A 14886-nucleotide genomic window follows, 5' to 3' on the forward strand; every position below is an offset into this window, starting at 1 on the left:
GGTTCGTTATTCGGCATTGGATTCTGAGTTTTCACAGAAGTGCAGTGCCTCTCTGACTAATATATTTCCTATGTTTTTGGAAATCAGGAAATTTTGGAAGCTATGTTGTGCCTCTGTTTTGTGATATATCGTGTAATTGTGTTTAACAACTACTAAACCAATTGTCAAATTAAGAATTGTGTGTTTATTACTGAAATACTTTTTTATATTTTCCTCTACTTCCGAATATATGTGTAGTTTTTATGTATAGTATTTGTGTGAAGATATTCCTTTTGTGTGTATTAAATGGCATCCCAGCAGACACAGACTTTTAAAAAGTACTTTTAAAAAGTACTGTGATAACATAAGCTTTGGCCCTTCTGGGACTGCGTTGTTCGAAAGCCAAATGGTTGATCGTAAAATAAAATAATACCTAAACGCCAGACTGAAAACAAACCTGGTAGATCCAGGCATCAACTTTGTCTAGGCACCACAAACGATATACTCAGACACTGTCTTTGTTTCTTAGATTAACTCTAATGCAGCTGACGTGGTACTAAGGCTCATTTCGGCATATGATTTATAAAAGTTATTGTACTTATAAGAAAAAAGTACGTTTGCAGTAGGCTCAAACGTTTCATCCCATTTACCGAGAAAACTATATGTAATTGAAGTGGCATGTGTCTGCTGTGGATGTTCCAAGTTCAGTTTGACCCCAATGTGTTCAATTTCAATGTTTTGTCTGTCTGTTGTACCGATAGGTCCTGACGCGAAGACTTGTCCTACCACGGGGTCCAGTAAGTATTACGTGCCATTGTATGGAGGCTTACAGCTAACTACTTAACGACCTGTCGCTGTTGTGGGCAGAAATGATTACGAATAATAAAAAAAGGATTGCTTCTTGTTTTGTTCAGAAAGTAACATTCCCCATAAACTCGACAGAAAACAAGGGCATTCCAAGAAATCAGTTGGAGGTCTGCGAAACACAATCAGACCTATTCTACAGTCCTTCATGCCATACCTGAATCCTATAATTATATTGGAGAAGTCAAAATTAATGTCTGACTGTATCTTTTCGTTACGCTTTCATTGACCGTGCGTATCTTGAATGAATACTGGATTATGAATTGTGCGGCAGACGTTTGTACTTCTTTATCTATCACATCCTTTTCGGTAATTGTGACAGAAGATAACCGATAGAATATTGTTTATTTTCATAAATGAATTCATGGACTCATGTCTAAAACACACATATGTACACATGTAATGTGCAAATGACTGCTTACAATATTATTCAATACAAGACATTAATGTCATGTGGCTGGAATATTTCAAACGGTCGATGGAGCCAAACTTACATTAGTAGGGAATACTACGAAGCATTCTGCTGTCACAATAGCCAGGTCAACTAAATTACTGCCCACAGCTTTTTATTCCTCTTTAAAGGTTGGCAGTGCATCCTCGATTTTCACGTCACGCTTCCAGACTGAAAGCGTATCACCTTTGTTTTACACGCCTGTTTAACTATACCATGGAATCTTGTTTATTTTATTTTCTGCTTCTTTTTATTTCGTTTTTTATTTTACTGCTGTTAATACCTACAAAATCTATGCTCAATGCTTTGTGGAATAACATTCGTTCATTTTTCGCTTTTCAGGCCTTTCTTCTTTCTTTATGTTACTTACAATCAAAACACAAACATCATATGCTTAAGAAAAAAAAATATTCGGGATAAATTAACACAATTGAGACTTAGCAGCATTAAGTATAATAATTATTATATAACTGTCTTACGCAGAAACTTTATTATAATTATGAAAAAATACTTTCTATCGAAAGTCACTTGTAATGCAAATATCACAATATATTTATATTTTCATACATATTCTATATAGTTCTTTCGGAAAAAATTGTATCTTTGATTTTTAAATATGTTAAAGCATTCCATGTAACAAAATTTTACTTGAGAATGTCTTATTTGATTCACTATGTATACAAAGTAAAAGAACAACAAGCCCACATGCATATACCAACCTAAACACTATCATTTAATGGTACAACTACTCAGGCTTCACATTACGTACAAGTGCAATATCTGTTTATTACTTATTAAGAAAAAACATAGTGGTGGTTAGGCTCAGATAGTTAGATGCATAATGTAACACATGTAATGCCAAGCTGCTGATGTAGTAGCGTGTACTAGACGCACTTTGGAGTGCTTGCTTTTTGAGGCAGAGTTTTCCATTGTTTTGGCACAGTTGCCACACGCATCTGTTGCCGTATTGTTATTTAAGTCGTCAGCTGCTTTCATCGCATAATAGTGCTTACTGTAAGTCTCTTGCGTATCTCTTGTTATGCGAGGTAAATTCGAAAAGCTATCTTATTTCCGACTGAGAGCACAGAATTGTCTGTCCAGGTTTCAACATAAATATTTATCTTCTTCACATTTATTCATATGAAGAAGTATTTGTTTCGTGAAACAACCTTTAATCGTATATTTCAGTATTTTCGAGATCAATTCTAATCAAGGTCCCTATCTCGCACCGGCGCAATATTGTTGACAAATAGATCGCGTGAACTGTTTTGTTTCTGGCAAAAATAGAAGTTCTACCAAATGATCGCTCTGCAACTTCGGTAGGCAATGTTGCAATTGACCGGCGACATAATTTCAACACAAAAGTCCGATGCAACTATCCTAAACTCAAGCAGGCAACGGTAGGTTTTTATATATCAGACTAACTTGACGAAACCTGAAACACCACTTGAGACTTGAGGATTCTTTGCCGTGTGCCTTTCCTTCAGAAGGAAACATTTCAATTCAGCTGAGTAGGTAAAGTGTTTAGGAACTATTTCCACATACATTCATCAGAATCCAGGAGCATTACGAGCTACTATGTTAATAAATTCCTCCGTCGGTTTTTTGTAGAAAAATTTCATATTTTAGGATGAAACATTAGTGGAAGAAAAAGCAGTTTGATTACTGTTCACCTTTGAATAAAAGAACCGAGATATTAAAAAAAAAAAAAGAAAAGAGTATGTAACAGTTGTCGATGCGATGTTGACAAAGAATGCTTCTCAACAATGGGTAAAAAGTAAGCATTGTGAGAGCACTAACAAAACGATGAGAGCTGCTGGCGGCTAGCGAGTAGTATGCTGAATTAAGAGAGACTGCCGAATGACCCGCAGACAGGCCCGAGTGCAGAAAGTGCGCCAAGGCGCTTTTGGAGCTGGAGAATATCGACGACGAAGCCGACCAGCTGGGCATCGGGTTCGTCAAGATAGCCGACGAGAGCCTCGCTGAAGAATACAACCTCGGGAGCCTCCCTGCATTGGTCTACTACCGCAACCAGATCCCAATCATCTATGAGGGTAAGTCACGTCCTTATGACTGTACAATTATTTGTATTAGCTTTTATTACTGTATTGCCTATCTCATAGAACACTCAAACGTACTATGTCCAACTGGGCATAGGAGCACTTCCCGTTACAGTCAATATTTTACCGTCACTGTTAGAACATAAGAAAAAGCTTATATAGTAAGCCTAAAAATCTGTCTACATGACTTCGCATTTGTTTCGAAGAAGTGGACACTTCGGATAACATAAATTTATGCTCGAACGGAACTTGTCGCACTCGGTACTCGCCCAAAGCATTCGAATAAGGCCACCGAGCCAAGTAGTCCATCGCTCATACTCGCTTTCAGCAGGACCGTGACTGAAACCACCCTGCGGCCATCTAGATTTATGTTTTTCGTGCTTTCCCTAAATCACTCAAGACAAATGTCCATACGGATCCACTAAGAAGAAAACGTCCGGTTGTCTTCCTGTCGTTCTCCAATCCGAGCTCGAGGTCCGTCTCTAATGACATCGTCTCTAGGCATTGTTAAAGTCTACTATTTCTTTTTGCCTTTCAAATGTGTTCCTTCTGCTATGTCCGCGACCAGCATTTTGATCAATACGAACGAGAAGGCATTTACGACAAGATCGACAGACAGAATACCGTTCCACACTTCGAATAGCGTACAAGGAAATTTTTAACTAATTTCACTGGGTACTGACCTTGAGATTCCGAAGTTACGGTCGAATATACGTAGAAATTCTGTAACTTCGAATAAATTTTTGGGCTATTCAAATAATGCAAAATGCTTAGTAAATCTATCAAAAATGCTAGATCACTTTTACTTCCGGTTTGCAGTATATGGAATTTGTTACAGAATAGGCAAATTTCGTCAGTGTATTTTACTTAGCAACAAGAAAAAGAATTCAAAAGCATAGCTAGATATATTAGCTGCAACTTTATTTCTCTTCAGTAGCTTTGAGACTGTAAGGCATAGATGTTTGAAAATCACATTGCCTAATTAGACACATGTCCTACTCAAAGTGGTATGAATTTTTCCTTCCTCCAGTTGGTGAGGAAATTACAGTTCAACGTGGTTTCCGAATCACATTGCAATTTATTATATTTTTCACATATTCATAACTTACAGAAATTATATTAATACTGTATCATATTCTGGGTCAAGTGCGCGCATTCGCAAAGAAAATTCTAAGTCCAGTAAAGGATAATCAGAACGATTTGCGGGATCAGTTCGTTAACCTTTTGTAGGACGTTAATCAAGCGTCTTGCTCTTCTAATTCTGGTCTTTCTGTTTACTGAACCATGGGCGTTCGCCGATATTTATCTAGAGGTATGAGTGAGTGGTGGTGGGCAGGAGGACTCTAAAATTGTCATTTTACACAGCAATTCTAAAGCCATAATACTGTGTTACTACGATCAGCCATGTAACGTAACAATTGGCGAAACGAGATGTTTAGCGGAATCACCGGAAATAGTTGCTAGAAATGTATGAGAATTCTGTAATGAATAAAAATGCTGTACGCCAAATCACAGATGGGGGAAGTGGGACGGACAAGTGCCCCCACTTCAAAAATAACTACAATCTTCACTCAGTGAATACTCAACACGAAAACTGGGATAATACTTCCATAAGCAACACAGAGTGAGACTTCCTTGTACAGCATATTCCGTTTATTCTATAAAAGAATTACTCACAATAACCAAAAATCGTTCATAGTATTGTGTTATTCATATGCATGTACGATATCTGTTCAAAAAATTCTGGAACTGTGTCCACACATTTTGTCTACGCTTACCTTTTACTTACTGTGCTTGGTCTCTTCGAAATACTCTCCTCCACAACTGATACACCGTTCCCAATGCCGTCCACCCCGGAAGAAGTCTTGGCGTTTCCACTTCCGGAAGCAGCCACGGCACGCCTCTTGATGGATCGCGCGAAGCTCCGTCTGCGAGTTTTCTTTTACCACGTCTACCGTCGCAAATTTTTGTCCTTTCAACGGGGTATTCAGCTTATGAAATAAAAAATCTGGAGAGAAGGAGAAAAAGGCAGCACACTGATTTCGTTTTTTGTGCAATAGTAACGCACCAACTGGGAAGAACGTGCGGGTGCGTTATCGTGATGCAAGAGCCATGAACTGTCTCGCCACATTTCAGGCCGTTTCCTTCTCACATTTTCTTTCAGGCGTCGCAAAACGTCTCAACAGTACCATCAATTAACAATTGCCCCCTGTGGCACAAATTCATGATGAGCTAATCCTCCAAAGTCAAAGGAAACTATCAGCATGGCTTTGACATTTAACCTGACCTGACGAGTCTTTTTTGGTCTTGGAGAACCTTTACCGACCCATTGTGGAGACTGAACCTTGATCTCAACACCTTCACGTCTCATCACTAATTACGATTCTCTTAAAGAACATCTGGTTCTCATTTGCGTGATCCAAAAGCTCTTCACAGATTGCGAGGCGAACGTATTTCTGATCTTGACTCATGACCCATGGGACGAACTTGGCGGCAACGCGATGCATTCCAAGCTGCTGTGTCAGGATTTCATGACTGAAATGTTACATTCTACTGCAGTCTCTCTTCGATTTCTACGCACAATTTCGTTGACGTTCTTGACATTGAGCGTCGTCGGTAGACGTCGAAAGGCGTCCTGAACGAGGGCCATCTACAATTTCCGCCCGACCATTTTTAAACCGTGTGGCCATTCGTAACACCGAGAGAAAGCACTCATCACCGTAGGCTTCTGCATCATTTACTGTGTCTATAGTAAAGGTTTTCTTGAGTTTCATGCAAAATGCAATGCAGACCCGTTTCTCCTCTAACCCTGCCATCTCGAAATTCGCAAACTGTGCGACACAGCGTTCTACTCAATACAGTACTGAACAATAACTGAAAGACATGCAATAATGAAACTTCCGGCAGTTACACATTAAACAGAATTGTGGGCAGGGACCTCAACCGCATTTCGCTCCAGCGCACCATTGACATGAAATTACGAATGTTCCGGAATTTTTTGAACAGACCTCGTATTACGCAAATCTTTTCTTCTCTTGTAGTTTTTATTTCAAACTATTTCTCATCATTACGTGAGTTATGTAAAGACTCGTTTCATGACCAAGTACCATGGGCTCAGATGGCCCATGGAATCTAAGAACAAATGAGTAAATAAATAATTCTAAAGCCTAGATATTTTCTCGCTTGTGGAAGCATTTGATTACGTTTTCTAAAAGAGGAGCCGAAGCTGAGACATGTAGCGGATGCGATCGGACGTGCTCTTCCGTACTGCGTCACGTGCACTAAAATATCAGAGTGTCTAAAATTGTTGTCATTCCACTGCTTAGTTATTACTGTTACTGATCATCTATCCAAGTCTGTTACAGTCTAGCGTTGATTTCGTGTGGCAGTTAAGTTGCGTCAAATGGGATTGAATACGGAAAAGAGTACAAAGGTCTTCCAAAAACGGCTCACTGCTCGTAACAAACACTCACTCTTGAACACCCAAAGGTCAAGAACGTAGCAGTGATCAAGATCATACTAAGACTTAAACCCTAAAGGACAGGAATGCGGCGGTGATCAAGCGCGTACGCGTAAAAAGCCAGGATCGAAGCAATAGCGGGTAGAATGGGTGTTTCATAGTTCCAGTTCCCTCCCACGCAGCCCCATTTCCGCCCTTGAAACCGCTGCGTACCCATATGACAGTACACTAGACTCTCGCTAATCCGGCCATTCCTGCCACAAATGGATGCAGGATTAGCGGAAGTGCCAGATTATTGAATGTCTGAAATCTATTTTATTCATTTATTTTGTTTTTTTTTTATTTATTTTGAAAACATAGGGGATATAGTATACTCTACTTTATTAAACCGAAGGATACAATTTTAAAATATAGAGGACTATACAGTCATATCACTCACTATAAAACTTGTCTCTAATTTTTAACTGTCGCATTGATGCTGCGCGATGGTGGCATGTTTTATCACGCAACCGCTTACAAGATTACATCAGTACTGCATGTATCTCCTTGTTGCATAATGTTCTCCAGGAAGACCTCTGCAGCTTCAGCACCAGCAGTGTGAGAACTCCATCTCTTAAAGTTTGGTCTGTATCACAGTTTTCCTCATTCATAACGTCTTCATCATCAATTTCTTCTCCTCCTGGAAGGTTGTGGAACATGTCAATGTACAAAGTAATTGATAATTCCGAATTGACTGGCTCATCGCTGTCACTACTGGATCCAATTCGGCATCAATGGATAGCCATAATTTTCTCCAGCTCTTCATTATGGTAGCGCTCTCCACTTTATCCCATGCTTCGGCTGCTTGGGAAACATCACATACGTTAATTACTTTCCACGCCTTCAGCATAGTCTCGATAGACGTTTTCCCCTTCGTTCAGCAAGGAGACGAGAAGTGAATGTCGATAATGACGTTTAATTGATTCCACAATTCCCTGGTCCATGGGCTGAATTAGGGCTGTCACAATGGATGGGAGAAAGAGTGCTTGTACATGTATACCATCGCACTTGAGAGAAACATCTGAAGGATGACTGGGAGAGATGTCAATTATAAGGATAGCTTTCAGTGGCAGCTTTTTCTTCTTTAGCTCTTTTCTCATTGCTGGTACAAACGTTTCATGGAACCACAGAGAGACTATTTGTCTGTCCATCCATGCTTTCTTCTGAGCGCAATACTGCACTAATAGAGTATTTATATCAGTATGTTGAAAACAACGTGGATGTTGGGATTTTCCAGTCACCATAAGCGGTAGTTTATGACTCCCATTTGCATTACAACACGTCATTAATGTTACGCGCCGTTTCTGTTGCCTGTAACCATGAGCTTCAATCTCGTTCTTGGCAGCTAATGTTTTTGAAGGAAGCATCTTGTAAAAGAGTCCCGTTTCGTCAGCATTATACAAGGCATCAGCAGTTAAATCTACTTCCTCTATTATCTTCCGTACTTTGTTTACAAATTCATCAGCATCCTTATCGTTAGGTGAGCCCCCCGGTGACTGTCAGCTGCCGCATGCCAAGTCGATTTTTCCCGTTTGATAGCCAACCTTCGCTCGCTGCAAACAAGTTACTACCCCTTTATAATTGGGCCTTTACTGTATTGTTGTATGAACCATCTATAAACAGCTACATCCAGTTCTTCATTCTAACTCTTTCGTATAACCCTCCGTTTTCCCCAACTTTTTCTCCATTTGTGTTGAGTACTATCGAATAACATCTTTTTTTTTATGTCATAAATAGTTGCTCGTCCAACATTGAACTCAGCAGCAATGGCTTTCTGCGATGAACCTCGATTTAACTTATCTAAAATTTCGAGTTTCTGCTTGAGGTCTAGCATAACGTGTTTCCTTTTAGAAGACATGTTTCCTAACTGTAAAGAAAGCTACAATTTCAAATACAGTATATAAAGCATTGTGTAACTAAGTATTGTTGCACACGATAATTCATTGTGCACGTGTTTTTGGATGTGTGTCGGATTACTGAGAGGCCGGACTACTGAGGCCCGGATTATCCGAGAGTCTAGTCACTAGTGTAATACCATAGTATAACTACCGTCGTGAGCGTTCCCTCATTAATACGATACAGTTTCTCACACTTCACTATACAAATCAGCGAAAGGCTGGCACCCTTCATAACAAAAGCCATAAAGTTGTGTAAAGTTAACCATACTTTCTTATTAGCTCGGTATTTGTGATACATACTTCACTTCGAGAAAAAGGTGTCTGTGGATAAATTAAGTTGCTACGTCATTTTGTTCCTCATGCAACGCTGTATATTATAACAGTATAATTGTAGATGACGCCAGTAAATTGGAAACTATTACCGATACGTGAACAACGAGAACTTGCAAGGTTCAGAGTTTAAATATAACATCCAAACCTAAAAATAATGCAGTAGCTGAAGCTGTTCAAATAAATTAACTGTACCGTTAATGTACCCCTTGCTTTGTACTGTTTCAATATACTGATTTAATAAGAGTGTTTTGAATTTCGCTTAATGGTTCTGCCCTATTAAATGACGACAAAAATTTTCTACGTATCCTAACTGCATCGCGTTGGTTTCAACAATTTGACTTAATTTCGACCAAGAATGCCGAGCGCATTAAAAGTGTGGCATACAGCATTGGGTGAATTAATTTACGACACCTAAAACCAACTATTTTCTTATCCCTGGAGTGTTTGAATTTTTTTTTCAAATTTCGTGAGAGTAAATTAATTTAAATGTGTGATAGATGACTTACGTATACTGTTACAATGAATGGAACCCATCTCTTGCTCCGAAATCTTCGTAGCTGACAGTAAAAACCCTTTTGGAGTAATTTTATCCGAAAAACTCACAACTACAACTGAAATTCAAACTCTTCCAACGTTCAGGAAGCGACATTAATATTAGTGGAACAGATGATAAGCTGCTCTGGATGTGCTGTAACAGATGAAAATGGGATGTTCCAAGGTAGGACTTCTATTCCAAAGAAATGTCTTTCTCGTCGTGTCAATTGATCGTAGAATTACGAGATACCGTCACCTAGTTAGCGACTTAAAAACAAATTATTTTTTTTCTAGATAGAAAATACGAGATTCAGATTGCTGAATCGCACGCTGTCGCTATCGATAATGTTATGACAGGTTTGATATACGTTGAACCTAATTGTTGCAGCAGCCGCAAACACCTGTTCTTTGCTGAATTGTCTTCGAAGCATCTGGAGTCGAGTGACAGTACGAGCGTGCATTTATGTGCGAATTTGTTTTTCACTCTTCTGTTTCTTTATAAAACTGTGCCTTGGATTCCGTTCCGTCTGTTACTGTGCTTGAGAGAACTGCAATCAAGTATCTGTTTTCATTCTCACACTCACAATCAGTACCTTGTTTCAGGAGTTACATTTGCTGATTTTATCAGTGCTTCCTCAAAAATATACTAACATAGTGTCAATTGCAGCTAATTCCCGTGGGCAATTATCCATCGATTGAAAGTAATTGTTAAATTGAAGTGACAGATAACTATTGCAAACAGTTGGGAAATAAGTGACAGATAAGTATTGCAAACAGTTGGGAAATATATCTGTTCTATGTTTAAGGAAAAATCTTTTTGTGGTATTCCCCTTTACTATAATTTATTAATCGTAGTTTTTTAAGAACAGTGCTGTGTGGTAAAGTGATGGCAATTCCCAAGGGCGTACAAATATCGTTATAATGCAAATAGACCACTGAATCTGTCTCTTGATGGTATACGATTTATAGAAGGTAGGGAAACGTCTAATTTGCCGACTTACACACCTGAAAGGAAGTCTTAAACCGAGTGAAAATGTATATTAAGCATATGTTGTGATAAAATTGTACGTAGCGCGAAGCGAAAATTTGTTTGCTGTCAAAACATTTTCTCCTAACATCACGGTTGATAAAGCACCTTCCTGGTAACTTAATGACAAGCTGTTACGTACTGGTAGTATCAGTGCAATGCCGTGACTTAAGGCACTCTGTTGTGATGACAGTAGTATGCAGCACCGCCAAAGTTGCTAAAATTTATGTAATTATTTTTAATAAACGTGTCAGAAAAACACCACTAGAGGAGGCGCAAGCCCGTGTAAGCGGAGAAATTAACATTTCGCGTGTGTTTTATGTAACTTCGAGAAATGCGAAACTGCGCCAACGAAACAAGTTTCAGCATTCAGACTGAATGTTCTACAAAGGAGACCTGCAGTAAAGCGTGGAAGTCTCAGCTTGCCTGCTTAGTTAAAACATAAATAATGTTATACCGTAATTTGCAGTACGTTGCTTAAGTTATGATGATTAATGTTGCTAACTAGTGCGTCACTTGCCTTAGGCCTTGCAGATAGTTTTATAAATTTTTGGTGCCGTTAAACGTGGTGCAAAATTGCCCTAAATCTACAGCGGAAAAGAGAAAAAATATATAGGCCCTAGGCTTATTTTAAAATTTTAACTTTCGCACATTAAGCAGCTACCTCAAAGACAGAAACCAATATATCCAAATGAATGTAACCAATCGACCAGGAATTGCTAATCTGTACAGTCATCTACCCAAATCACAGAACATGGAGTTCCCCAATGCTCAGAGTTGGTACCATTATTATTCGTACTTTTTGTAAATGACCTCCCCGTAAATATACACCATAACAGAACCTTCCTATTTGCTGATGATACCACAATTATGATATCCGACTCAAATGAACATCTTCCAGAAGCAATAAACAGGAGCACAGCACAACTAAACTCATGGCTTAATTCAAATAGACTGCTCCTAAATATAAAGAAGACAGCTAGTATCACTTTCCACACAGTCCAAAATAAAAACCCACCAGTACCAAATATCTCATTGAGTGATGATTAAATCAACTATATAAAGGAAACCAAATTTTTGGGGGCTACCATTACTGACACAGTTACATGGAAAAGTCATATTGATATACCCTGCACCAAATTGTGTAAAGTATGTTTCATGATTAGGCAAATAAGGAATATTGTTAATATCAGCACCCTCACACAATGTACTACACTCTTTTCCACTCCGTATTAAGCTACAGAATTATCTTTTGGGGCCACAGTACAGAAGCAGTGAGGCTGTTTAAACTCCAGAAATAAGTAGTTAGAATAATATTATTCAAACAGCAGAAAGAATCTTGTAAACCACTGTTCCAAAATATGAACATATTACCGCTCCCATGTCAGTACATACTGGACCTACTACGTTTCACCAAGAAAAGTATTAGCAACTTAGATATAAACTCAAACTGGCACCAACATGATGCAATGTCAAAGAACTCTCTACAAGTAATTCCCCATTCAGCAAAACTATACAGTAAAGGTGTCAAATGCGTGGGAATAAAACTCTACAATCATCTCCCAATAGCAGTGAAGAACCTTACACAAGTGAAGGATTTAAAGTAAAACTATAGTCACTCCTAATTAAACACACAGCTTACAGGAATTCCTCGAAAACAACCTGCTATAAGGAACTGCTCAACAAAAACATCAGGTAATGGTTCAAAAACTATTGACCTTACATAACATAACTGAATGTAAGTTTTATTGGTATAAATGCTAAATTCTGGTACAGAATAAATATAAGACCTAAGTACATTACACATGTGATATAAACATGTAATAATTTTGTAGATTCATAGACATAATGGATCCCAAACTATTGACCTTATGTAACATAACTGAATGTAAGTTTTATTGGTGTAAATGCTAAATTCTGGTACAGAATAAATATGAGACCTAAGTACATTACACATGTGATATAAATATTTAATCATTTTATAGATTCATAGACATTTACCTCTTCTTATAAATGCCTGATATGTATCAAATGACCTGTCCTATATCATGATGTGCATTTCTGTACAATCTATGATTCAGAGGATCAAAAAAAAAAAAAAAAAAAAAAAAAAATGAATGCTGCCTACGGGCTATCAGCATGATGGCTTCATAACAGACAAAATGCTACCTTAACTGTTTATGGTGATCAGCTCAACTTTACTGTAACGCTTGAATCGGTACGTTTTGACTGACATTCAGAAGTAAATTTTTGAACATACCGGGATGACATTTCTTATCTGGTTTATAGGGTATCCTTTAATTTTTATTCTTTTCTCGTTATACGAAATATAATTTTCGTCATTCCAGATTTCATTATACCCTGTATACCAGACCTAGCATATTTTATGAGTTTTAAGAACCTTTTTCTGCCTCAGTGACAGGGAAGTGTTTCTAAGCTAGCTTGCGGCATATTACTAATGACTAACAATTTATTGTCATTCAAGACTTTATTTGTGTGTTGATCTCTAGTGTGAATATTTGCCACTACATAGGTATTAGCCATGATATACAGCTTGTGATGTCATTCATTAAATGTTACTACATTAAACTAAAAGTCGAAGATTTGCATTTTGTTTGGAACCATATTTTCAAAGTTAATTAATACTAATGTCACCTGTTGCATAATTGCCAGTGTTCAGCTACTGCTAATCTGCACAGTAGCCTGGATAGCTGGGAACAAAAGATTTTTATTTTTTGTTTATTTGTTTTTTAATATTACTTTGTTAGCGGGTATGCAAGTAAGATGAGGGAAATGGGATACTTCTTCCAATATGATCAAACCTAGTGAAGTTCTGTGGTGTTAAAATAAACATTTTTTACATCCAATAAGGCCATTGGTAGCAAAACACAGTTGTATTCAAACCTATATTCTCGATAACTATTGTTTTATTTATTCTTGTTCCCTTGCTTTCTGAACACATCTGAAATTTCTAGGCCACATCATTTCCACAATCATGTCATTTAGCTAATAGTTTTCTTCTACCAACAACATGTAGGTGATAGTAGACCCCCCGCCCTAAATTTTAGTTGTGATAAGACTGATCTGTAGCATCCTCTGATCTCTAGATTATGCTGAAGTTGATCATTTGGCTATTTTTTGGCAAAGCCAATGGATCTGAATGCAAAATAAAGGTTGTGGCTACACACTGATATTTAGTGTACCATAGTCAAATACCTATGTTTGTGCCATATTAAACATGCATCTACACTACGTGATTAAAAAGTATCCGGACACCCCCTGAAACATATGTTTTTCATATTAGGTGCATTGTGCTGCCACATACTGCCATGTACTCCATATCAGTGACCTCAGTAGTCATTAGACATTGGGCGCTCTGCGAAACTCACGTGGTCAGGTGATTGGGTGTCATTTGTGTCATAAATCTGTGAGATTTCCACACTCCTAATGATCTCTAGGTCCACTGTTTCTGATGTGATAGTGAAGTGGAAACGTGAAGGGACACATATAGCACAAAAGGCGTACACGCCGTCCTTTGTCTGTTGAGTGGCAGAGACTGCCAACAGTTGAAGAGGGTCATAATGTGTAATAGGCAGACATCTATCCAGATCATCACAGAGGAATTCCAGACTGTATCAGGATCCACTGCAGGTACTATGACAGTTAGGTGGGAGGTGCTCATAAGCCACAAATCATGCTGGTAAATGCCAAACGACGCCTCACTTGGTGTAAGGAGCATAAACATGGGACAACTGAACAGTGGAAAAATGTTGTGTGGAGTGATGAATCGTGGTACGCAATGTGGTGATCCGATGCACTGTGTTTCACAGTAATGTCTGTCTTGGGCATTACCCTATCTCCCACATTTAAGCATTTCAAATCTCATCCAGTGCACTCTCCAACAATCAGTCTTTCCTTCTCGTCCCATCTGGTAAGTCTCCCCTGACTCTGGGAGAAAACACTCCTCATTTGCTAAACCTCACCAGTCCTTTTCCTTCACCCCTCTTCCTTCCTCTCCAAATGCTTCTGCCAGAAGGAAGAACCATTGGCTGTGAAAGATTGCAAATTTAAATACTTTTAAATGTGTGCTCTCCTGCCACTGCCTGGTAAGTATATATTTATCTCTCCAATTACATTACATCATTACTCTGCAATTCACAATTAAATGTATGGGTGAAGGTTCATCAAACCACCTTCAAGCTATCTCTCTACCATTGTTCCACTCTCGAACAGTGAACGCG

General features: G+C 38.4%; 1 protein-coding gene across 3 annotated transcripts in view; it reads left to right on the forward strand.

Moving 5' to 3' along the window:
• The window catches only part of LOC126188248 (uncharacterized), a 455739-nt gene that overhangs the window by 153555 nt on the left and 287298 nt on the right, over positions 1–14886 (forward strand). For 2 of the 3 annotated variants that reach the window (XM_049929807.1, XM_049929809.1), the window contains exons 4-5: positions 741–776; positions 3166–3348. In XM_049929807.1, the coding sequence (XP_049785764.1) occupies positions 741–776; positions 3166–3348 (219 nt within the window). The remainder of the gene's footprint in view (positions 1–740; positions 777–3165; positions 3349–14886) is intronic. The other variant, XM_049929808.1, reaches the window with a different exon arrangement.

The sequence above is a fragment of the Schistocerca cancellata genome, chromosome 5 (assembly GCF_023864275.1).
Source record: "Schistocerca cancellata isolate TAMUIC-IGC-003103 chromosome 5, iqSchCanc2.1, whole genome shotgun sequence".
In the NCBI taxonomy this organism is placed as follows: Eukaryota; Metazoa; Arthropoda; class Insecta; order Orthoptera; family Acrididae; genus Schistocerca; species Schistocerca cancellata.